This window comes from Indicator indicator, chromosome 5, assembly GCF_027791375.1.
Source record: "Indicator indicator isolate 239-I01 chromosome 5, UM_Iind_1.1, whole genome shotgun sequence".
NCBI classification, from domain to species: Eukaryota; Metazoa; Chordata; class Aves; order Piciformes; family Indicatoridae; genus Indicator; species Indicator indicator.
The window spans coordinates 31812825-31839927 of NC_072014.1; the positions used below are offsets into that span (position 1 = coordinate 31812825).

Here is a 27103-nt window from a genome sequence, read left to right on the forward strand (position 1 = left end):
TAAGCTTCAGTGGTGGTAATATCCCACCTAGTCTACCTAGAAGAGATGATATTTGAGGTTATAAAGTGCAATGGAAAAGCTACATATAATGAATACTGAAGACAGTAGACCAATTACTGAGCTCTGCAAGTCTTACAGTGAATTAAACATGGTATGGTTTGTTCTTGAAGAAGCCTGATGTTTCTTCGTATAGGCTCTTCTTAAAAGTCTAAATTATGCAGGCTTTCATCAAAGTTAGGGACTGCTCAGGAATAGCTTGGAAACAAGTGAAGGATTTTAATATGCATGATGCACTTGTAATCATAATTTTGCCCTATTGCTCAAAGCATAGAGCAGTACTTTTATCACAAATGAGGAACATTTATTTCTAAACCTCACATTGCTTGAGATTTGCTACTTGTGGTCTCCTTGTTCTGTATCATAGGGCTAGTTGGAATTGGTTCAGGCACTTCCATCATCCAGAAACCTTCAAATGGGTCATCATGTAACCTTCTTTCTCCAACAAGAGCTAACCCGTTTTCTCTGCTCTGTCCTGATAGCTTCTGACTCCAAGCTAGAGCTGTATTTATCCTGCTCCCCTGAGGACAGTTTGGGTGAATTGTTGAGGGATAATTTTTATCCTGAAGCAAAGACAAGTCAGGAATGTTCTGGACCCTGTTTCCTTTTCTGTAGCTGAAATCCTTGTGTAACTGTTAGAAAAAGGGTCAAGAATTTTCTGATTTATCTTTTTCAGCCCACCAGAGTGTAGCTTTTTTTTTGTTTATTTTTTTTTCTCCCAGAGCTCACTTTGGTCTAACCGTAGGTAGGAAAGGGGTCCCAGGCCACTAACACAATTTTCGGTTTACCAAGCTGAGCTGAATGAGCAGCATCAGAGTGATCAGTGATGCTGGGCTGCGGGAATCTCATGGCCCTTACTGAGTGTTTCACAACCTGGGAGAGGACTATAACTATAGGCTTGGATGTCTCTTCATCTCATCTCTTAGTGCTTTTCCACTTTGTACAAATATTTAAGTAATTGGAAATGGAGGAGAGGGAGCCTGACTGAGTAGCAGGTAGTATGCTCTTCTGGCATGCAATTCAAATTCAGGTCTCTGCTTCAGTGACTATCTGGAAGCTTTTGAAAACCTTGGTTACATCTTGATATGATGGGAAATTGTTCAAAACCTTGAAAAGCTTCCTGTGTTGAAAAAATACTTCTCTCCAGTTTTAGTTACTACATTGGTTTGCCATTCTATAGGCCTGCTTTTCTGTTAGACACATCATGCATGATATAATAGTTCTGGCATTGTTGCAGGGTGTGAAATAGTCTCAACAAAAGAAGACTGTGCTTCAAAGGAGGATTTTTAATTTTTTACTACATATACATGTATATAGGTCTGAAAATAGAAATGAACTTATTTGTGTAAATCGAATCCTTGTTATGTTACACCTCCATTCTCATGCCATGTGGAAAAGGCATGAATCAGCTAAGGTGACACCAAATTCCTATGGACCTTGCTCACATTCAAGTTATAAAGCCAAAAGCAAACGTCAGACACAGATCTCAATGGAGATTAGGCAGGACAGGGTTTGTACTCCATATGTAGCCCTAGCTGGGTGAAGGCTCAAAACGAAGATGGTCTCTCATGTTTGCCCCTCTGTTTGCATCCCATGACAAATTACACATGACCTGGCTCCAGTGCAGACTTGAATAGCATCCACTGATAACTATGGGAATTTCAGTGCAGATGAGCTGTGACACAGGATAATATTCACATCTCTGCATCGCTGAAGTTTATTGTGGAGAGACACTTTGTGCTAGAAGGTGAGCTTGTAGCTACTGTGGCATTAATTAAATGAACAGTTTCAGAACAAAATGGACATGCAGTATGTTGTCAGATGGGACCTGGCTCTACAAGCGACATCTTCCTTCTGTAAGCAGGGTGAGTTGGAACTCCTCTGCCTTCTGGGTATGTGTGTGTATCTCATCAGTTTGGTTTCTGGTTGGTCCACCTGCCATGTGAGACACCTCCTTGATTTCTGAACTAAATCCTGCCCAGAGCAATTCTTTTTTCCTCTGGTGATCCAGGGTACTGTTTCTCCAAGCACACACATTCTCTCATGCCAATACTACTCTTACAGCAGAGCCTCTTAGGACTCTTCATACTGAACTAGCATTGAATCATAGAGTGCAGTCACCATCCCTGGAGGTGTTCAAGCAGCATGTGGACCTGGCACTTAGGGACATGGTTTAGTGTTTACTGTTCTGTGCTGGGTCAATGGTTGGACTGGATGATCCCTGAGGTCTCTTCCAACTGGATATTTTCTGTGATTCTCTAATCATAGAATTAGTGTGTTAGGACTCCTCCAGAAGCTGTGGCCTTACAGAGTGTGAAGGTCCTATGTTCTGCATGAGAAAATGCAGCATGGGACAGTGCTGGAGATGTGCATGTGCTTGCATAGGTTTTTCTACCTGTTGGCCAGGTAAATTAGTTCAGAGAAGCATATTCTTTTCCTTTCTCAGAAGCAATATTTCTATTGAAGGGATTATGCTTTCCATTGAAAAGTGTAGAGGCATCTGCATTTTTACAGCTTATTTGCAAGGTCCTTGCAGTTCTGTGCTATCTTTTTGAAACTAGTTTTGCTCTGACATGTTTTCAGTATAACAATGTAAGCATGCATTTAGCAACACACAGTTTTTGAAAAAAATCCTGTGATAAAATGTGAAGAAAGAACCAAACATTGAGTAAGGCACTAGATTCCAGTTTCAAGCTTATTAAACTTTATTCATAGCAGAGAATAAAATAAGTTGCTGCAGATTGTATTCACTCCTGTATTTGTGATTGCATAACTCAGGATAGAGTCATTGTTTTATGGCTAAGCATTTTGACAAGTGCTATAAAAGATGAAGTGCCAGACACTGGCAGTTTGAAAGAAATGGATTTTAAGACAGGAAAGCTGCAGGAAAAAAAAATACCAGCACAACAAACCAACCCCATCACACACAAAAAAACCCAAAACCAAAACAAAACAATGCAAAACAAAGATTATTCCAATTGCCAATGACACTTTCTAAATGGCAGGCATAGGAGGCATGAACTTCTAATCAAAATTCCAGGTTTTAATGAATTGCCAGATAGATTACAATGTCTTACTGCATAAACAGTACTGGGAAACACCGCTTCTCACTGGTGGGATGTTGTAAACTATCTGGCAGTGAACGAAACAATACACTGAATGAAAAATGCTTTCACTTTCTTGGTGTTGACCAGTTGAAAACTATCCTCACAGTAGGGTTTCATTAGCATTGCCTGCTTGGATTGGCAGTTATATTAGATTTGATGGGATTAGGTGAAAGTCAGAAGAAATGCTAGAAGCAATTTTCCTTCTGTGTTGGGGCTTTTTTATTTATTTACCTTTTTTTTTTTTTTTTTTTTTTAATTTCCCCCCTTTGGAGCTCCAGCAAATGCAAGCACGTCTTTCTCAATTAGACAAGCTCTTGAATGTGCTGTAATTTATGTTTATCAATTCAGTGCACAGAGTTTTTTTGACGTGTGCTTCCTGCCTGATTTTCTAACAGTCCTTTATTTTCCGCAGGTGGCCGTGATAAACGAGGAGGTCCTGTCTTGACCTTCCCAGCCCGCAGCAATCACGACAGAATAAGGCAGGAAGACCTTCGGAAACTTGTGACTTATTTGGCCAGCGTGCCAAGGTAAAGCTAGAAAGAAAACACTTCAAAGTGGGGTGGGGAGCTTGTTCTTGGCAGTTGCAGATTTCTAAGTATTAACAGTTTGTACCTTCAGTTCTTGGGACGGAGAAACAAAAGTGTTCCTTCCCTCCTCCTGCGTATGCTCTGATGGGTTTTACTGCGCACGAGGCGATGCAGGAGCCCCAGAGCACAGGCAGTGCAAGCAAGCCTGCGCTTCGGGCTTGTGACAGCAGCAAGGAGCAGCTCTTGTTCCCCATGTTACTGAGTAGCTCTTCTAGAGGACTGGAAAGGGAAAAAAGCCCTTGGAGGTCTGCAGTTAAATATAGCAAGCTGGAGGGAGCCTGCTGTCTGCACTTGCTTTTTAATACCTTGAGGGAGGTTTAGGAGAGCTTGGATAAGAGACTGTAGCTTCTGGGGAGGAAAGCCTGCCCCAGAGCCAGCACTTTCCAGAGCATATTCCAGGCTCAGGAAGGAACATGGGTGGACTGAGGGGGAAGCTTTCAAAGAAAGGCATTTCAAATTGTTCTGCATGTAAACCAGCAGAGTCTACTTTAGTCCTCATGTGCCTCGTCCAACATGCAGGTCCACATCCCATTTGCAGGGATGCCAGTGCATATTTATCTTTGCAAGCTTTGGGAGACAGTTTTTAGGGCTCAGAGCCCAAGTAGGTGTGTCTGAGCCAATGTTTAATGCCTCTGAGATTATGAGGCTATGTACACCCTCATCCAGCTTCCTTTTCCTATTTTCAAGCTTGCCAAATATCCTTACCCAGTAACCACTGCACTGGCTGTTGAGATGAAGGTTATCCCAGGGCAAGTGAAGGTACTGGGAATGGATGTTCAAGTTGCAGTAACACACCCTGTGCTACCCAGGAGCTCTTTCTTTTTTAAAACCAGATTATGACCTGTTAAACAGAGCTCATATTTTTGCAAAGAATCTGAAGTTAACACCTGGAGGGCAGAGGGCATTGCTGCTTCTGGAAGTCATGAGGTGAGAGTCTCAGAAACGCTCTCAGTTCCTTAAACATGCAACATGCACAGAACAAATGTCCCCCATTTGGAATGGAAGAGAATTGAGGGCTGTTTGGAGACTTGTCATTCATCTGTGGAGAGTGGGGGACAAATGCAGCCACATGTGCCAGATCTGCCAGTGCTTATTTCCTGTACTTCACAAGTTTTTTGGTGAGGAATTTTTTTCTACATTGGACTTATCAAGGTTTTACTAATAAGCTGAACTGATTTGTTTTTGTCCCCACCCCCTCCTATTTAGCCTCTAGCCATGTCTATTTTCTGTCATATTGTGAGAGAGATTGCAAGCATGCTACAAAGCTGGGAAAGCAGTAGGTCACTTTCTGGAAGCATGTGTCCCAGGGCTTGGCCATCCTCCTCTAGGTGCTGCCATAATGAAACTGCTCCCTTACATCTTATATTGCTTGCATAGTCTCAAGTAAGAAGATATGACATTGCTTGGGGTTGCAAGCAATTGCACACCAAAAGTTACCTTGTAACATGTCATCCTTTTCTACTAATTGCTCTTCCCTCATGGAGATGGCAGTAATACCAAGATACATCCCTTCTGTTCCCAGTCTTACACAGCTGAATGGATTAGCTCAATCTTTGATGCTGCTTTTGACTGCCTCACTCTGAATCAGTCCAGCAACGATTTTATTCTGATGATGCAGAAGCTGGGCAACAGCTTTTCTCTCTAGAAACACTAATAAAAACATTCCTCTTCCTAGTCCCTACTGCAAAGCCTTGTTCTGCCCTGGTATCTGAAGTCTTTGAAGGACATCTGTCTAGTTATACCAGAGAGCATTCCTTCCTCTGTGGTGCATCCTCCCATGAAAATATGCCTAGCAGCGAGGGAGTGGCTACTTATGAAGCACTTTCTCCAGTTTCCCAAGGATTCTTGCAGATTGATTCTGTGGAGACATTAGCCAGAGTATTGTCTGCAGTCTGGGTTGTTACACATTGAGAGTTGTAAAGCAGAAAGCAGCAAGAGTGATCTGAGGTCTAGAAAAAGTGGCCTGTCAGGGAAGGTTTAAAAGGTCAGCCTAGGGAACGGAAGAGACTGAGAAGGGTCTTTGAGAACATATTGTGGTGCTGCAAAAGGAAAGGGTTCACAGGGCTAGGACAAGAAACAGAAGCATTACACTAAAGCAAGGGAAGCTTAGGCTGGATATGAGGAGAATATTTCTGAGGGATTCCCATTAGCAATAAAATAAGTAATCTAATTTCCTCTTAAATTCCTCCACAATTTTATAGGCAAACCTCTATGCCTATATGTTAGGGAGAGGGAATGATGAATCAGGAGGTGACTTCTTTAAGTTCCAGCTAGTCCTGTTTCTTTTCCTGGTGCCACAGCTGTGAACTCACTGCTGTAAGAGGGAAACGACCACAAACTTTGTGGGTTTGGCCTGTGGGATTATGTAACCTATGTGGTGTAAGAAGACTCTGAAAACTCTTTTTCCCTAAACATTTTGTTCACATTAACAAGGGCATCCGGCAGAGCTTTCAAACTTACTTACTTTTTAGAAACAATTTGAATTCATATCGCTGTCTCCCAGTTTGTATTTATTCCAAGACGAGTGCTATAATGAAACACTGCATTAGCCATCCACCAAAATAAACTGTTTCATTAGTAGAGACTCTGGACAGGACATTGAAGAAACTGTTCTGATCTTCCATGTGATGAATGGAAGAGAGTTTTCTGTGCTATTTGAAAAACTAGAAATTCATCTTTAGGCAAAAAACGAGACTGTAATTTGTCATATTGACACCAGTCTAATAATTCTTCCTTTATTCCTGATGCAGTGGTTTCTGGGTGAGACAGATTGCTATCCACATTGATACTCTCTGCCACTTAACCCTTGTTTTATATCTTAATGGAGGAGGCAGATGTGGCACATTGCCGGGATCTTTGAGCAGGTATGAGACTGGCGATGAAATATGATGATAGATTAGGGTAAGTGAAACCAGGGTCTTGCTAGCAGTTTTCAAAGTTTCTGAATCAGCTTTCTGCAATGTCTTCTTCTAAACCAGAATAATAATGTGGGTTTTCTGAAAGCAGCAATGTGTGTTTGAGTTACAGCAGAATAGTGAGAGCTTTCATGCAGCTGTGAGTCACGGACAGGCAGGTGGCTGCAGTTAGCAGGGTTTTCTGTGTGCTTGGGGATTAGGACTTCAGATCTAGGAACATGTTTTGGTCTTGTTCCAAAATTGTAAGCTTGCAGTCCATAGTACCTGGGGTGACTTAGGGCTCCTGGAAGATTCACAAGCCTCACCCTGTAGTCTAGAAGGGTACTATAAGGAGGTTGCCAGTGGGTATCTGACACTATTGACAAATGTGTTTGTGGTTGGGTGCTGTACACTGGCTCTTTCAGGCATATCACAAGCTCCTTTTCTCCAAACTGTTCCTTTATAATTAGTTGCTAAAAAAAGAAGACACTATTTATTAGAAGTAAGGATAATTACCATGGATGCCAAGTTTCTACCACTCTGCCATTTTCTGTTTGGTTTACGTTTGCACTAATGCTCTCTGGATAGGCAAAGCTGTATTTCTTGTGAAACAAGGTAGCTCCTATTTACATGCAAATTTAAATGGGATGCAATGTTTAGAAATTTGGAGGGTGTGACTGAATCTAGGACAAGATGGTGTTTATGACTGGGGGAGATGACAGGGACTGTTCTGGCCTCAGAGAGGATTTTATTTTTTAACACCAGTGCAGTGCCATCTATTCCAGTAGACTGAGTTTTGATTTATATATGTGTAAGTGAAACTAGCACCAGGCCAATCTCCTCTGCAAGCCCTTTGGAATTAAGAATTAAGTTAAGAGTAGGCTATAGGAGGATAAAAAGGAGACAGAATATTATTAGCCTGAGTTATCTCCTTGCATGGTGAAGCAATACAATGAAGGAAATGTTCTCTGTCAGCTGTAGTGAATCTTCCGGCTGAACACATCAATCTGTTTTGGAGCCAAGATAAGCAGTCTTCTGTGCTTGCTGCAGAGGGGGAAACCCAAGATGCCTCAGAGGCCTGTCTTTTTAAAGACATCTACCTTTTTTTGCCCTCTCATTCAAAACCTGCTCAAATACTTCCTTGTTCTGGGAAACGTCCAGGGCTCATAACAGCAGCAAAATGTTTCCAAGGGACAGACCTGTGTGTTTGAACAGCTCCTCAGAGCTGCCTGAGTTCGATGGAAGGTGCTAGGAACAGTAAAACAACTTAAGTGCCTCTAATAATTAGTTCAGTGATTGCAGCTTTATAAAATTAAAAGAACTGTGTGGGGCATTGCAAGATGTAGCAATATTCGCCCACTCTTGGATTTGTATTAAGCTCTCTGCAGACCTGTAGTACTGTATGTATTAGCTCTGCTGGCTGGGAGTAGTGTGAAACTCATTTTGTTGATTGATAGGAATTAAACCCTAGAGTTCTACTTTCTGTTACATGATCCTAGCACAATAGAAGCCTTATAGAAGGCTATTGTAGATCTAAAAAATAACCATGTATTTTAAAAATAACACCAAGGACTTTACACTAATTTTAGTAACTAAATATCTGGTGCTGTATGTAGGATAATTTTTCCTTAATACACTTGTATCAAAGTACCACAGTAAAAAGTGACATGAAGCTAATGAGGCTAACAGAACTTCAGTATTTTCTTCAGATATAATTTGATTTTTATATAAATATATAAATATAAGAAAGAAGCTCAGGTGTAGATAACTGATATGGATACTATTGAGTTTAAGAGTCATTTACCACTCAAACACCAGTTCAAATCCAGCCTCCATTGTACATGGTATTGGTTTGTGATGTTGGTATAATTTTTTAGGTTTTGGGAGACTTCTGTGGAAATAGGTGGTGGCTTCTGACCACATCACTCTGTTTTGCTTCCTGTGTCACTTTACTGACCACCCCAGGACCAAGCTGCATATTCAAATCTGTTTGGAAAGCAGCTCTTCAAAAGACTGTCTCTGATTTCCTTCCAGCTGTGGTAGCAAACTGTTGAGAAGTTTTATTCCTAGAGAAGTGGACAGTGGCTATAACTGATGCCAAAATTCTGCAGTAATTGTCTATAGCTTCAAGCTTTTCTATTTTCCAGAAACTGCTAGAAAATGTGGACTTCCTAGAAGTGCAGAGGTAGCAACAAGAAGTTATGAAACGGAAGCAGACTGTGTTGGGGATGCTTAGGTGGAATAAAAGGAAGGTAAAAGTTACGTGATTACAATCCAGTATACAAGACTGAGCTAAAATAAACAATTTGGTCTCAGTATACATGTCCAGTGGGACAAAAGGAAATGGACTGAAATCACAGATTGAGGAAATGAGGCAGGTTTCCGTAACATCTCCATCTCGCAGAACCTGTTAGAAGGCATATCAGGAGTGACCCATGTATTGTCACTCCTGTCTGGCAGCAGGGAGATGAAAGCAACAGCCTTTCCAGCTTGTGACACTGGTTGTTCAAATTTTGGGGTGTGGGGGTGTGGGAGTGTGGTGTTAAAATAGATATAAGATTTTAATTTCCCCTGTTTGTTTATTTTTAGTCCTTGGATTATTATTTTTTAAAATTAGTCCTGACTCATGGTAAATGAGTGCCTTCCATATCACATTCCAAATTACTCCTGCTTTCATTGCCTGTTGCTGTTTTCCTGGAGACTGGAATGTGCTACCCAGGGAGGTGGTGGAGTCACCATCCCTGGAGGTGTTCAAGAGGGGATTGGACGTGGCACTTGGTGCCATGGTTTAGATAGTCATGAGGTTTAGGGTGACAGGTTGGACTCGATGATCTTTGAGGTCTCTTCCAGCCTTCTTGATTCTATGATTCTATGATTCTATGACTGATCTTGCATAGCTCCTGACTGAAAGCAAATCTCCTCTGTTTTTCTGTCCTCCATAGAAGGTGAGAGCACTCTCAGACTGGCTCCAGCTCGGTTAGCTACTAAGCTCTGCCTTCCAGCTGGATAACAATGCAAGTATTTTCAGACTGGTTTTGTGATGAACACCACAAACAGCATGATACAGAGCTTAGTAGTTAATGTACTGTAAATTGCACAGCTCATGTAGCCTTTCTTTCCCAGAGACTAACAAAAGGCAGGATAAGCTGGGCTCTGCATATCATTTCTACACACAGTCATCAATACCTTCTATTCAGTCTAGCAGAAGTCTTAGTGCCATGATCTAGTTGATTAGGTAAGGCTGGATGATAGGTTGGACTGGATGATCTTGGAGGTCTCTTCCAACCTGGCTGATTCTATGATTCTGTGATTCATTATCTCCATTGTGAAATAGAGGCAAATGAGAGTAACATTAATATTGAGACAAACTCATGGAAATTTAATTGTCTTGTTGCAGAATGTGAGTTTGGGGACTCGGATAAATAAAATAAAGGTTGGTGTTATTTCAAGACCGAGTTCTTTATTTGCAATAAATTCCTTAAGAGATATAGAAGATATTTTGCAAATCCCTTTGTAAGTTGTCTGCCTTGTATTAAAAATATTTGCACCATTTTGGAGGACCTGAAAATCTGTCACTGATTTTTCACACTAACTTCTTTAATGCTTCTTAGTAGCAGCTTGCTTTGTTTTATTATATATTAATTGTATTCCAATAAATATTTGAAATTACTGATTGCCCCATGCAGAGAAACTAGGATTTCAACTTGCCACTGTATTTTTAAGTATTCTATTCAACACTCAACATCTGCTTAATTTTAGACCATAAATCTGCAATTGAAAACAGTTACCATGAAGAAATCCCTCATTTATTGTGTCTGAATTATTTCCAAGACAATTGTTCCTTTTAACAGGGTAGGGGATCCAGTTTTCTCTTACTGCCAACCACGAAGATGCATGCTGAGATTTCAAAGTCATATTGAGTTCTTCGTTGTTCACCTAACATCTCCAACAAAAAAATTCTTCAGTGGGTTACTCATTTGAAGATTTAGTATCAGAGAGGTAACCCTCCAGGCCCATTTTAATGTACAAAGAAAATGCACAAGTGTGGAAGAGAAGTTCCTTTCCATGTCACTGTGCTGCTTTTCCAGCTTGGTGAGAGCTCAGTCATGCCTTCTTCAGCAGAGTCAGCGGATAGGGCTCAATGAGGGGACACATCTGATGAAATAAAAGGTCGCTGTTTCACTTCGTTCTCTTCCCAGGCTGCAAAGTGAGTGTCTCTACCCAGTTCAGGTCCCAGTGCCTTTTGTTTTTACTGGTTTGGTGTTTCTTCCTCCAGCCCTACCGTCCCAGCTGCTGGCTGCTTCTCTGCACCCCAGGCAGTGCATTCAGGCTGCAAGGTCAGAGGAGGCAGGACAGCAGTGAGTGGAGTCCTTCTTTGCAACCTCTGAGTAGAGTAGGGACATCTGTGGCAGTGCTTCCCACCAAAGGCATGGCCAAGGGAGACTAGCCTGGAAACAGTAGCCTCCTATAAGGATGGTGATCCCATGAGGCAGCATCATTTGAGCCTCCTCAAAGGTACCCTGAGGGGCTGATGGCACAAGGGTCTGACCTTTGCCAAGTCACTGAGAAAACCTGTCTGTCTTCTCAAAAAGCCTCAGACATTGCTCAGTTTGGTCTAGGGGCTGCTAATACCTGTCTCTTCCACATAGAATGAGTGTATGCCCTGTGCAGCTGTTCCCTGTGTCAGTGTATTTGTTAGTGATGTTGTAGGTAGTGTCTGACTGCATTTCCAACAGGGTGTCCAGTCTGGGAATGATTCTGCTTGGATTTCTGCAGATCTGGAGCAAACATCTAAACAAACCCCCTCGTCACGCACACCACTACTGCTAGGGTACAGGAGTCAGCACAGATGAGTAACACCCAGTGGGGCTGGTAGAGGCTGGGGCCTCATCCCATCCCCTGAGCTATCTCACGTAGAATTGTGCTGTTGCACTCTTACTTCTTGAGCTCCATCCAAGCCCTCGATCTGGGGATTAGATCAGCATTGTTCCTCCTTGCTAAATGGCTTTTACATGTTGTTTGTAACAGCATTTGCTGCCTGGGAGAAGGAGAAAAGGCAGAAACTTATAAACTAGGATCCTGCACTCGTTCCCTGATGAGGGAGCTGGTGGGCAACACAGCCTGCTATACATTTTATGCAGAGCATCATTTTCTCCATCATTTTCCTCAGTGGCTCTCTGACAAGTGGTTTGTGAGTCAGAGAATCATAGAATTGTTTTGGTTGGAAAAGACCTCTAAGACTATTGAGTTCACCATGTCTCTGCAACACACTTGGCTCTGATGCCCCCTCTGGCCTTTTCCCTGCTAGTGCTGATTTAAAGCTGTTACATACTTCTCATGGGCTTTTTAACAGATTTGTAGGTTGACAGTACTCTGAGAGGTCCACACAGCAGCAACATGGAGATTTCTGTGGAGAAGGTAGGTTTGTACTAATGTAAGCAGTAATTCAGAAGAACTAAAATTAGAAAACAGAGACCTTTTGTGGGAGCAGTGGGCTGGCGGCAGAGCTGGCACTGGCTGTGTGTGGTTGCCTCCTGAAGCTGTCAGCAGCTGTCAGCAGAATATGCAGAAGTTCAGCCAATCCTAACTTTTCGATGATCTCTTTCCTACGGCTTTTGCAGAGGCTGTAAAATGTTTCTTTCTCATTCCAGCATGGATGCTTGTGTTCCTCATCAGTAACTCCAGTATGTGCTACATCCTTTTCACTCTTAGAACTTATGTAGTTTGGAAGTAGCTTGTGCCATCCTCTCCATGGATATCATTAGAAGCAGGAAAACAACTGCTGTGCTTTGCAGTCTGCTTTGTAATGGGAACATTGTCAAAGGTATGCTAATGTCAATGGAAAGCTCTTCTAAATTCCCATGGAGAATGAATGAGGGCTTTACTGTGTGTGCCAATATGGAGCACATAATAGGAGACACAGAACTAGAGTCATAGAATTATAGAAGGTTGTCTTGGTCTAGTCTGCTGGGTCCTTATCCTAACTGATGGATGTCGGTGTTATGGATGCTGTTCCAAGATCTGGATTTCCAAGGGCACAGCTTGGGTAGGACTGAGGATATGTTTTCCAGAATATATTTTCAACCTTGTCTCTAAATGATAAAAAGCTTACATAATCACACTATCTGTCAGTCACTCACTGATTAAACCAAATCTGTCAGAGAAGACTATTAAATTCCTACAAATTTAATGAGACTGGATTGCCACATCAAGGAAAAAGACATAATTAGAGTCCACAGAGAGGGAAAGGTGGTCTGAACTCAACCTTTCTTAGAGAGTAGAGTTAGAGGGGATATCTTCAGATCACATAAGAGGCAGATTTGTTGTTAAGCAATGGAGAATCAATGTGCAAACAACTACCAAGGTTTTGGCAGTTCCACTGCTCATAAAAGTGCACACTACTTTGTGGTAGTGGGATCGTATTAAAATGCAAGAATAACCAGTTCATGGTAACACACGGTATTGAGCAGGCTGATGCTCTTGTAGCATGGAAAGTATGGATTGGGATAGGCAAATTTTGTCTCAGAGGCTGGGATGTTCAATTCCCTACTTTTTGCAAAAGGAATTGGTATCTAATTTTGGTAGACAGTTGTAAATCTCATCAGTGGTTTCTTCTCATTTTCCACAAGGTGCTTCTAACCAAGTCAGTCTGTGGTATTTTGTTTTCTTTGTGGATCCTGGCAGTGCTGCTGAGTTCCCTGTGGATCCTGTAATGTTGTGTGCAGTAATACATAAATGTAACTATGTGGTGTGAGGCTACTTTGATTAAGAAAAAATAAACAAAGTGCGAGAGAGATACTTTAACACAAAATGAAATCCCACATAAGAAAGATAAATTTATAATCTCTCCTTCTCCCAAAGGAAAGGCAGAAAAGTGTAATTCAAATATGCTTTTGGCTTGGCATATATCATCTGGTCTGCAACATGTACCACAGTATATTTTGATACTGTTAACAGGAGAGCATTGGTTTCCCTGCCTGTGTACACTGGGCTTTATTTTATGTCTAAGTTTAAAGAGAAACCTTAGGCTCTGGAGAATTTTCCAGCAATTTAGGAAGTTCCTTTGTGGTACTTCATCAAAAAGCTAGAGTACCAAAATGGTTTTCCCTTGTTCTGCAACTGAATTCAGGGAAATATCCTACACCTCTTCCACATACCCCAACTGCAAAGCAGATGAGAAAGGAGGAACTTGCTGCAGGCTCAATGTAACGTTTGCAAGGGACATCTTTGCTGTATAGTCCTTTTGTTGAAAGTCATTGAATGAAATTGTATTAGAGCATTTGGTTTGTGAAATAATTGCATCTCTGTCTGAAAACTCTAACAGCAGAAGCAGTTCATCTCCAGCCAAATTCAGGCTGTTTTCATATGCCTTTCCTGTGCGCTACTGAAATGCATATGTGATGTTCACACAATGTAGCTCTCCTCTATCACCCTGTTTCCCATGGGAATACAATAATTGGCAATCTCTAATATCAATGTAGTCATATTAGCACTTAGTCTTTTAGTGGAAGAATGAGTTAAGTTTGATTGTTAATTAATTTATTTGAGCATCTGGCAAGTCAAACAATTCTGCTACTGACGTTGCCATTGAGGATCAAATAAATATTACTTTTTGAAATTTAGTTTGAAAGAATTACTCGTTAAAAAGCATTGCTTGGCAAAAGTCAACTGTTCTTTCATGTCCTAAACCAGCGTCCAAACAGTTGTTAGATATATATACATTTAAGGAATACAATTCCTAAGGATACCAACACAGCATCAGTATGGGCATGGTGGGATCCTTATCAGGACCTTTATAGCATTTTGAAATACACATTGTACCCACAGATGGGGCTGTGATATTTTTGAACTCCAAGGAGGGTGTCCAAATTTTCTCTGCAGGTTAATGTTCTGCAGAGCATGGTAAATGGCTTTGGTGATCCTGAGGGACAAACAGCAAAATACTTTGTTTCAGGTTAAGAAGGAACGCTGTGTTCTGAAGGGCGGTTGCATGGTATTGAGCAGTTCCACGGGAAAGCATCATGTCCCACTAGGAATAAGAATTTCTTCCCTTAGAGAGCTCCAAATGGGCTTGCTGTGTGCATTTCATCTACTGTGCGCTAACCCTTGTGTATCACATGGAAAAGGCGTCCCCTCAGTAACAGCAGATGGAGACTTTTGTATTCCATTTTTCAAATATGCTCTAAATTCTAAAATAGTTTCCAACCATTCTTCTTTATTGCATGTTAATTTAATGCTAGGGAAAGATTAGCTGCAAGAAAGGTAGACTTATGGTACTGATTACTATTCTTTCTTGGCAAAGCACCAACAACATCCCTGGCTAGAATGATTTAATAGGTCTCTTCTATCTCAATCTTCTGTGATTTGACAGTTGACTGCCCTAGAGGCCAAAGTCCTTTGCTAATGCAACAATGCAGATTTTTTTCTTCCATTACTGTTCTGTTGTGACTCAGTCCTAATTGGAGACTAAAATTGTCTTTCCTATCTGGCAGCCTTAGCAGCTCTGCTGGTGTCTTTTGTGATCTTTGCAGACAGTAATCAGATGGGAGCCTCAGGTTTCATTTAGGTCACCCATTTAGGTTACATTTGCAGGAAGACAGGTGCCATCCTGAAACATCAGGAAAGACACACACTTGGTTTAACTCTATAAACTGAATTTACCAGTCCATATAGGAGATACCTCCTTATGCTGCAGGAGGCAGAAATAAAGGTCCTTTTAATAGTATGCACTGCTTAGACCTCTCATTTCTGAGAAGCAGGGTCTTTAGAGTTACATTTCCCAGTACTGCCTTGGGAACACTGCATAAGAAATTGGCTATGTACTGCGTCACCTCCAGACCTTAGGAAATGAACTTGATAAAAGTGTCTCATTACAAGTACCATTTTGCCATGCAGTGAGTCTAGAGAGTAGAAGAAGAGATGTAATTCCAAAACACAGTCTAAATGAAAAGCAGGTACCTGATAAAAAATGGGTCATCATTCACACAAAAGAATGGCTGGAAATGCTGCCTTGTTCGTAAACTTAATCTAAGAATTAATCAAATAGGCAATAAATTGTTATTTTTAATACCTCTTGATGATGAAGGAAAAAGACAGAACTCTTACAATACTGATTAATCACATCCTGTTTTGTGGTTATGTCCCTTCACTTATTAATTCTTCTGTTTCTATAATATTTGTAATTTAGTTCAGAAACTGCATCTGGAGAAGTAAACATCTCTGGGATCACAGATTAGTTTAGATTTTCCTTCCCACTGGAGATTTGTGGATAGGAGTTGTGATTCCATTCCAAAATCTAATTAAAATGCATGTACATAGGAAAGTAGCAGACAATCTTACCCATAGGAAGAATGTCTGGAAGCTCTGCTTTGTTAATGAACTGTTAGACTAGGAATCAAATACATAAGCAAAATGTGAGGTTTTTTGGGGGTTTCTTTCTTCTCCATGCATATGGCAGAATTCAGCTGTTATATCATTCCATGCTCACCAATTGGAAAACTCAATTCCTCCTTAATTTCCAGAACAGTAACCTCAATGGTTTTTTACTGTCAGATGATGTAGGGTAGGTGACAGGAAAACAGGATCGTTTAAAAACGTTTCCTGGGATTTTCGTTTAGGAATTAATTCTGTAGGACACTTCATCTCTGTAGTTTTATGGACTGCTAAATTACACCTGTAGTATATTAGCAAAGGCAGCACTTTTCTGGTGACTTGTTGGACACTACTAATTAGATGAAAAAACCCATATGTTTTTGCTAGGTAAAATCGACTGAGGACCTTTGAGAAAGAGGCTGCTTTGAAGATCCACCTGCTCTGACTTTGACATGAGGTTTAGAAATATTTGCCTTCATTTATGCCATGCTAATTGCCCTCATGTTAAAAAATATATTACATATTTCTTACATTCCCAGTGGTACTCGCAAAATTAAAGCAGATGTGTTTGAATAAGGTACAGAAAGTGGAGCAATATAAATCAAATAAATGTATCAGATACAGCATCAGCGAAAAATTTTCTCGATCTCCATTTCTGGGCCTTAAAAATTGGTGACAAGTCAGTATTTCCAGAAGCTGAAGTCTATCTTGCCAATGTTGTGCTTACTTTGCTCACTTAGAAGTAATTGACTCATAATTTTTTTACAAATGAAAGCATATTTCCGCTGCCTTTGCTGAGGACACAAACGCACAAAAGAATTTCAACTGTGTTCATGCTGCCTTGAAAAGATGCCAAAAGTCACTTAATAGTCTAATTCCTGCACCTGTGAACATTTTTTTGGCATGTAGTTTTTTTAAATCTTTGCTTTTCTTCTCGTATATTTCTCATGATCCTGGCCAAAAATTAAGTTCTTTTCCAAAGGAAATTGTCAAAGCTCTTCTGGGGTGTATTTTATTCTTTGTTCAAGTTCCATACAAAAAGGCAGTTTCCTCTTGTTTTGGTGTAGAATGAAATACTCTAAAGCATAATACTAGGCCCTCTAGCTCTCTAAGATACTTAAGGATCCTTCAGGATGAAAGATGATGCAACAGGTTATGACAGCATTCTTATAACGTAGGTTTGTTCTTCCAATGCTAAAAGTAACGTGCAGGGCACTTGCCTTTTGCATCAGATAAATTCAAATGTTGGTCAAGTAATAACAAGGCAAATGATGAACTATTTTAGTTAGATAGGGCAGAGAGAAGAGAAAAGAAGTCACTATCTTTTTTTTTTTTTTTGGTTGATTGTGAAGTAATTGGAAACAAATAAATATATTGGGTAATTTTATGAGTGGGTCTGGGTTGATTTACAAAACCATTAGTTCTTCCTGCCTTTGATAGGTGCCTCTTGTGAAAATCACAGGATTCATCTGTTGGTTATTCCAGGCTACAGCTGACTTTAACAGAATCTGAATGTACTGGAAATATATATCTGCTCTGCAAACAGAATCAAGCAAAAATTGTATCACAAGCCAACAGGCTAGAAGGGATCTGTGTAGGCAGCCATTCACCAAGCCCAAGATTTTTCCACAATTTTCTTACATCTCTTGCATGACACAAGAAAGATATTTACTCATTGTGTAAATGGCCAGGGGCATAGGAAGAAAATCATCAAGGTGGAAACATGCATTCAGTGTGTCTGCTCTTAGTCACAAATGGAAGGAGGATATCAGAACTTTTTTGAGCTAATACATTAATTAACTAAAATGAACTTGGAAATTGATGCAAGAGGTCAGCCGAAGCAGTAAAAGGCCTCCTGGCCTGCAGGCTTCTCCTTCCCATGTCCTTTTTCCTAATTTTTATTTAAGTACTATCATCTTCCTCTAGTGAAGCAGTCAAGTGTGTACATAAGTGCATCTATATCCAGCAAGTGTAAACGTGTACTTTATACACCATCTTAATTGCTTAATCAAGCTCCCTGTATTGTGAGGCACCACCATACAAACAGGAACCAGATGGAAGATGTTTTTATCAGACAGACTATAGGATTAAAGATGCATGGTCACTGAACATTGCTGTCCTTTAAAAATCCAGTATCAGGGTATGACTGCAGCCATGCAACAACCCCGCAATGTGGCAGTTCAGGCAGCCTCCACTGTCATAAACTCAGACTCAATCTTGCCTCTTTATCTTCAGGTATCAACAACCTGTGTGACAAAAGCCACACATTGTTAATGATTTTAGGAGTTTATATCAAAGAGTGTTGAAGCAGTTATTCAAGTTTGGATTCAGAAAATGCAGCAACAGTCAGTTCTTTTTAAAATTGTTACTTTCATGGGTGATTTTAGCATTGAAATACTATGACTTTGTATTCTCAAAAGAGACCAGTGCGGTATTATTATTTTTTCAAGCAGTAGGAAACTGTCTGAGTTTATCTGAACTATGTTTTCTATGCTGTTTGTAAAACGTGTCATAGCAACAGAGATTTTTATCTGTTTTCCTTAGTTTTATATAATAAAGCACTTTAAATTATATATTAGGCTAGTGTTCCTGTGTGTTCTACATCAAATATGAAATAATTGTGGTTTTGCAATCCTTTAGTTGTCTGATTATGTTGTGATTTGTGCTTTTACTCCACACATTAAAAAAGGAGCAAAATCCTTGATTGTAATTGAAGGCATTATCTATTTGATCAAGTACTTGCCTGGTCCTAATTGGCAGCCTGAATTGTACAGCATGGTCAGCAAAATAGGAAAGATCTTATGTGAACAATTCAGGGCACTGAGAAATATTTTATCTGTAGATTTGGTGGCAATTAAATAGTTAAGAATCCTGGTATTTAGACAGTCAGAACTGGCTTTTTAGTTAACACCACAATAAGATGGAGGGTGCAAGTTCACTGTTCCCCTAGTCTCATTGTTTTTTTCCACTGGCTGCAGACTCAGCAAGACAAATGTGCATTAGTTTATATTGTCAAGACTATCTTTGCAAGCAGATGGGCTGGAAATCTAATTAAGAAAACCAAAAGCTTTGATTCTGGCAAAAAAATAGCAAAATCAGTGGGACGACCCTAAATCCTCTGAATTAAATGGATGTTCTATGTCAATGCAGTTCTATTGTCCCACTTTATAAATAAAATATGAAGGTCTCTACTTTCACATAGACCCATAAATGTGCTCATTTATGAGTTTAACAAAGCATGTGTACTCAGTACAATTAGATAAGCATATGTATAGAGCAATAAATGCTCCCTATATAAAATCAGCACACGTGTATCAGAGAATATAGCCCAGCAAGGATAAATAAGCACATGCTTAGATTATTAAGTGATCTCTCTTAAGCTTTTGTGAATTAACCATGAAGTGGCTGTGACTATTTGCAATTTGTAGTTCTTCAGTTATGTCTCCTACTTGTGTCTGTCTGAAAATGTGGCAGATGTAATGCAGTCATTGGAAGTAACACCTACTTTACAGATGAAAAACAAACAAACAAACAAAAAGAGATATAGTTGAGCTGTAACACAGAAACGCAAGAAGGAGGTGAACAACCCAGCTAGGATCACCTGATGCTCAGTCTCAGCCCCTGGACTTCAGTGTTCCAACCAGATGTACAAAGTGAATAAATTCTGAACCTGAAAGGAAATTCTGAATCTGAAAGGAAAATGCTTACCTCTGTTTGTGGTATCTCAGTATCAGGGAGTTATATTTAATAGGCCTTTCTTATAGTGGGTGATGTGTCCGATATGTGGCCAGAGCTGTGCAGAATGACTGTGAAATGCTTTCTGCTGTTTCTCACCTGTTGTTGTCTGTGGTGGGGGTGGCTATGATGGCTCAACTTACTAAGAAACCCACTGCATTGGGCCCATTTCTACACAGGCTGTCATACTGCATTAGTTTAACTCACAGGTAGGAAACCCCATAGATGTGGCCTCTGACATACCTTTGATTTGTCTCTGCCAGATCAAATGAGCCATTCAGTGTGAGGCCAAATATCCTTAGGTGCAGTGCTCCTTCAATCATCTCTGTGATGTTTATTACCATGGGCTGGCTGATATTTGCAATAAGTTGTAAGAGTTTTCTGACTAGCTGATTCCTGTTGTTCCTATCCTGGCATACGTTAATCTGTCAAAAATTTTTCAGATCTGGCAGCAGGAAAAGCACTACCTGGGGTAGTGCCTGAGATGAGTAGGATAATGCACAGTCACTTGCATTCACTTGTAGATGAACTTGCCTATGAAGTTTTATTGTGCTTTTGATGGGGAAGCAATACAGCTAATAGGGGAAAGGGAGCAGGTAATTGAAAACAGGCAATTAATTTTCAGAGCATTTATCTGAACCTGCTTTAGTTGATTAAAGAGCTGCTCTGGGTTTTTCCAATTAGTGGTGACTGATGGGAAGAGGTACTGATGGTGATTGTCACAGAAATTCAACATAGTAAGGGAGGCAACCTTAAAAGTGTATTGGCATGACACCAATATGTGAGCTCCCATTAGGGTGGGAATGTGCCTCTGCATGATGCACTGGAAAATGGGGGACCATGCACAGTCATCTACGGAGCTCAGTACAATGAGGGCATCTGAGGATGAAGAAATACAATCATAGAATGGTCTAGGTTGGAATGGACCTCCAAAGATCATCTAGCCCAACCCTGGAAGTACTCAAGTACTTTTGGGAAAACAAGCAGAGTGGAAGCTCAGAGTCTCAGTCAAGGCCTGTGGGGTTATTGCCAGGTTTGTTCCCATTGTTTGACGGTTGGATTTGTGTTTGATCCCCAGAAGCACTTAGGATCCAGCTTTCTGCCTCTGGAGGTTAGTGGTAACTTTTGGGTGTTCTGTTCCCCTTGAAATACCCAGTTATTCACTTTGAAATACACAGTTATCACACATTTATGTCTCCATACAAAAAAAGAGGAAAACCTCACATCAAGTGGTTTCTTTGAGAAGGCTTAGTCCCCTTTGCTAAATAGAAAGACAGGGAGCCTGGCCTTGCAGGAGACCAATTCAGAAAAAAATTGAACATGAGCTAGATGTTTTGAAACTGGATTGTGAGTAGCACAACAGTATCCACCATCTCTTCAGGACTCAGTGAAAGCAACTTGCTCTCCTCTCAGTGTCATCATGATAGGTATTTGAAAGAATGCATAAAGTCTGCTGGGTAAAGCAATATGCAAAAACTGATTGTACAAATGTATCTTAAAACATGGGTTGCTTCTGTAGCTTCAGAGCAAGGCCTTCTGGATGCAATACCACAGGCAGTCTTCACCCAGCCTGGCATGGCAGGAAGTATCTATCTGATAAGTGAACTATTTTGGGTAAATCATTGTGCCTACAAAATCCAGCTTTGTTCATGTATGGGTGGAGATAAAAAAAGAAACAAAACACTCCCCCTCCCCCCCCCCAAAAAAAAATCCCACTGATTTATTAGTCATGGTCAGTGCTCTTTGTCCATCCTGAGGAAAATGGAGGCAACAGTTTTCCAATTGTACACTTCTAAAGAGAATTCAAATTCTCATGTAGTGTCTTAGCAAAACAGACTTATTTCAGGGACCTCACATTGTTTCTGGGATGTAGTACTCAATCTTTCATCCTAACAGATGCACTTGAATACAGTATGTGGATTCTGGCCAAAATCTTGTATGCTTCAAAGAGTGGTCATATCACTTCTGCTTAGGAGATTAAAAGTGCAAAGCACATCTAACACTGAACCCTGCACAGCAAATGGGCAGAAGCCCACTTAGTTATTATTTGGAAGAATCTGCTATTTTGAAGTGCAGATTTTTATATGAGGACAAATCCAAAAGCTTTGAAATTTCTCACCAAGAATACCCCTCAAATACTATGTTGGTCAAAATATTTTGGTTTGATAAAGTTCAAAAGGCAGTGGGGGAAGAATTACAAGAAGGCATTTCATCTGAAAGGGCCTAAACAGAGTATTTTGCTGTTATGAAAGCCTTTGAGTTTTAAATTCAGTACACATTCTCAGAATAACCTGCACTCATCATGAAACATCTAATTTGGAATTAATGTGCAATTTTTCATCTTCTCTCCTTAGTTTCTTATTTTAATTAGAGCTCTTCTTTACATGGATGTACATTGCTCTCCATTGCTCTCCCATACTGCCAGGAGCAGCATACAAGAACTGAGGAGTGCTTACCACAAGAAATGTCAATGCCACTTAGGAAAAGTAATTTTAGTATCTTGGAAGAGTATTTATTCCTGTCATCATCTGTGAGCCCAGCTGAGCCCTGGAACAAGTGTGCTAGTCCCCAGAGCAGTTATACCTGCTTACATCAGGAGCGAGTTTGGCATGCTGTCTGCCACTGGACACATGTGTGATTTCACCAGGTGCTGCTGACTGTTTAAACCTACATTAATCATTCTCTGCATGAGCTGAACATGTTTGCAGATTTATTTATGCTAGAAAAGGTCTTTTCACTATGGGTAACTCTGCCTCCCACAACTCATTTCAATGAAATGTACATGCTTGCATTCTGGGGACTTTCCGTTCCGAGGTGAGTGTTTTACTATGACGACTTGAATACCTGGAGCTGTTCACCATTCTCCATTCACTCAGTTGTGAAGTCACTGATGCCTTGAACTGGTAAATCAGAATCCCAGGTCTAAGAGCCCCAACCAGTCATTGCCCAGATAAAGTATCTGTTTCCTTATGTGAAAATCTGGCAGTCTTGGCTGCAGAATAAACTTTATAGCAACTGCATGTGAAATGGACTTCCTGTTCTTCTTGCTTTAAATACAAAAAGATGTATTTGTTTTTCAAGTCTTACTGGTTTGACTGTGCTAAGTGCAACCATATATATTTCTTTCTCACCTGGAATCTAATGGCTTTGAATCTCCAAACATATTCTTAATAGTCTGCTCATCCAAACCTTTTCAAGGATGATTTGTTTATATTTCAACACAACTTTGAAATATTTACTTTTTTTTTTAGCAAATATCAATAACATGTAATTTTCATTTAGTAAAGGGTTTTTGTCTTCTTTCTGCTAAATCGTCTCAAATACAAGACTTCAAATGCTCAAGAGATAGTTGAATGGTACTTACTGTTCAATTTTTTTTTGTTGTAGTAACAAATCTTTAAATGTAGCCATGCTTCAATAAAAACAAAGCCCTGATTAATTTTGTGTTTGTCTCAGCAGCTGTTTCAAGGAAGACCTGCCAGATATTTATCCAAATATAGTAAATGTGCAACAACAAAAGGAGAAGAGGGTAAATGGGTTTATATGAAGCCATAATTTACCAGCAGAAACTTAATAGGAACGTGAAAAATTGTAATATTCATCCTCCAGATTTGGCTTTTACAGCTGCAATTATGCATTCTTGGACACAGCTGTGTTTTATATCGTTGCTATTTGAATGAAGACAGGAAGCTTCTCAAATGGTGTTTATTTGCTCAATTAAATAGGAGGACAAATGCCTGCAGAGCTCTGGGTTCCAGTTCTGGTCTAAGGGGTAATGATGTAGATGAGGATTTTTACCTGAGCAGAAGACAGCACGACACAATCGTGCTGAATCCTGACAAAGATACCATATGAGACCTGCACTTCTCACTACAACTCTCAGGAGCTCACAGGATCATGTTTACATATTGGGAAAAATTTTTCTTACAACTAGCTGGTGTCTGAGGTCTTCTTAGCTTACAGCATTTTACAAAAGAATTGCTTTGACTTCAGATCTAATTCAGTTTTAGAAGTAAAAATTTGAATACCAAATAAAGTTACTTACTTGAGAATAGCAGGAGCGCCCATTCTGGCACCAGTTAGCTTCTGAAAAAATATTGGGTTTTTTTTTCTGTCCTTCTGTTCCCTCCTGTTGGCACGGGGCCAAATGCGGGGGTTGAATGTGGACATTGTGCAGCTCAGACATCTGCATTCTTGTGCCATTTGCAATCACACCTCATGTCCCCTAAGAGCAGTGGCTGGAAACCAGAGACAGGAGGGTTGTCTCTGACTGGACCTCACTGGCTCCAAACCCTTTTACAACATGTCACTGAAATTTCTCTAGGTTGCTGCTTTATGTCCAGCTCCAGCCAGTGTGAGACTGGCCTCGATTTCTTTCTCTTTTTGAAAAAGAGAAGTGTGAATGAGCAATTCCTTCTCAGTGCTGAAAGAGAAGAAACACATTTAGGTCACAGTAAGGAAGAAAGGATTTACTGGAAATGGAGGCTGGATGACTTTTTCTCCCCTAACTAAAAAGAAAGGATTGTGATACCAAGTTAGGAAATGTAAGAATGAAAATTTAGGATGAAGGTAGCTGAGGTTCTGTGGTGGGAGCTTTCTGTGAGTTGTTACTCCAAAGTAATGTTCTTCTCAGGATGTGTGTCACTAAATTCCTCCACTGGTCACTGGGGTACCAGCATGTAAGGGAGATGTAAGGACTAGTAGTCACAGGTGTCCTAGGATCTTTGAGAAGCCAAACTGCCTCCTCACACCGAAGAGCTACAACGACTAGGCAATGCCAGGTAACAATTCAGACAGACAGTGTGAAAGCTTAGGAAGATACCTGGTAACTCTGCTAATGAGCAAGGTACACTTTGCTGAGAAGTATTGAATGGAGTAAAATAATTTACCAAATAATGCTGATTCAGGAGTGCTGATTGACAAACAGGTCTACTAGAAAAGATTTTATCTAGTCCTCTACATGTATTGGAAAGTATATTATGAATGTGTATGACTGTTTCCTATTGACAGGGTGATCATCAGACTCAACATGGTAACATAGAACGTCAGTAAGCATCTGCCTTCTAGCTTCATTTTCAAGCCGAGTAAAGAAACCACAGGCAAGATGGCTGAAAAAATAAATTAATTGGTAAAAAATATTAGCAGATAAATTGCTGAAATGATCCTTGACACACTTTGATATGGAAGCTAGGCAGTGGAGTTAGTCTGTTCTCAGTATGAAATGCAGCCTTCGGGATCATATTATGTGCTTGAAAGCTTTCACATGCACATTTTTGTCCTCTTCCTCTCCCTTTTCCACCCTCAGCTTGTGAATCAATTGGCTGACCACAGCAACATTTGTCAAAGGAATGGTGATCTCAGAAATAATTAAGTTCCTGCAGATTTTGTGCTTACAAGTTGATGGTTGCAGAGCTACTTGTTATGCTGAGGGCATCTCCTGACAAGGTTACACTGACCCTTCTTAAAAGGAGATCTTGCTCTCACTGTTAACAAATCATATTTTGAATGAGATGCTGTACATGTCAGATCTGTGCTTTTAGTGGTCCAACAGGCTTGTTAACTGTGCTTCTTTGTCATTAACTCACGACTGCAAAATGAGAATGGAGATATTATGTTATTTCAGCTAATCAAGTGCTGAAGCTTCTAAATGCCAGAAGCTTTGGCCAGACCATAAGGATGAAAAATAAGCATAATCAATGACAGGTATTCGAAAGATTAATCAGAAAGCATGAAGTCCTTAAACTAATTTTGTACCCAGCAAGCCAGCTCTTGCCAAAGAAAATATAATTTAGAATGTGCCTGAATTAAAGAGGAAATTTGAGAAAATAACCTTGTGAAAGTACCCTAGAAACCAAAAGAGAGGCATTTATTTTGACAAAATTATCACATCTGCTCCTGAGTTTCAATTTTATGCTAAAAAATAAAAAAATAAATCCAGTTCATAAGTATTGCTTTCATAAATATTCTAGGCTATTTTTAGTAAATTTAGAAACTGGTCTTTGCTTAAAAGCAGTGCAGCAACTGAAGTGACATATCAACTATCAAATATTTTGTGCACATCACCCTTCTAAATCTAGTCCAGATGAGCACAGCCAAAAGGCTGATGGATTGTCCAAATACCTTGATCTGAGTGTTTTCTCTAGTTCTTGGTCAAAAGTCAATACCAGAAAAAATTAAGCATCACAATCATCATTAATTGTTAGCCTAAAATGATTCCTTGTGTGTGAGAGTTATGTGACTGAGTTGGGGATAAAGCATGTCTTGCTCAGACAGTGTGGAGGAAGCTTGATTGTTACTGATGCTTTTCTAGACTAGTTGCTAAACTGGGAAGAGTTGGAGTTGTTGCTTTTAATCAATAACTTTAATAAGTATGGCTAGACTATTCAAAGGGAACCTACGGTCATTTCCTCAATGTACATTTAGGTAACTGAAGAAAAATGACTGTCAAAGATTACAAGACTTCACAGATTGCTGTGACTTACCAGAGTTTCAGGGTGCTTCATTGTGCCTACCCAAGGCCAACTTGTTTTGGATTTCATCTATAGCTGTAACTATTTGGATATTACGACTTTAAATTTTGGGCATTTTTAGGGTTTTTAAACTAAATTGCCTATGAAGTATCCCCACATTTAGGTAACCCTTTTGTACTTCCATGTATGTGCTCTGGTTTTGCAAACTGTTATTAGTCAATATTTTTAATTCTTTGGATTTGCATTTATAGTTTCCTGAAGAGTAGTTTTTAAAAATTCATTCTGGACAGCTGAAGACTGTGCTATGAGTGTAGGTGCCTGGAGACCTCCAGCAAGGCAAGGTTCTCTAGACAGACACAGCATGGCAGATGACCCCTGCCCTGAAGAATTTATCTCCCTCTTTTTTTCTCTCAGCTATTAGTACCTGATAAGTATCTGACTGCTTGCTTGTATAGTGTAAGTGCTCTTGAAGGCACGTCTCTCCAAAGCCAAAACACAGAACTTCTATTCATCCCTTTCTGATGTGATTCTTTGTCTCAGCTCTTGTTGCAAAGGGCAAGAGGCAGTAGCACCACCAACAAAGCTTCTTTTACAGCCTTTTTGGCATTAGTATGGAAGGATCAGATGTCTGACCTTTCAGCAGTAGGTAAAAAGAGAATAAAAAGATCTATATTTCTGACAGGGTTTGGGAGTGCCCAGTCTCCCTAGTTTTTCTTTGCACTGACTGCTGTACACAATGTGCTCTGGATGTGTCAATAACGTTAAGGCAGAGGACCAAGCTTGTCAGCTTTCACTGCTCCTTCCTGGAACTAAGTTGAGACTGTTCAAACTCTCTTTTAATGTGGCAAAATCCACCTTGCCATGAGGTGGTCCATGTATGC

General features: G+C 40.1%; 1 protein-coding gene across 1 annotated transcript in view; it reads left to right on the forward strand.

Annotated features, from left to right (window-relative positions):
- KALRN (kalirin RhoGEF kinase) overlaps positions 1 to 27103 on the forward strand; it is a 507955-nt gene that overhangs the window by 169446 nt on the left and 311406 nt on the right. Inside the window, exon 3 of the mRNA XM_054381250.1 lies at positions 3577 to 3691. Coding sequence (XP_054237225.1) covers positions 3577 to 3691 — 115 coding nt within the window. The remainder of the gene's footprint in view (positions 1 to 3576; positions 3692 to 27103) is intronic.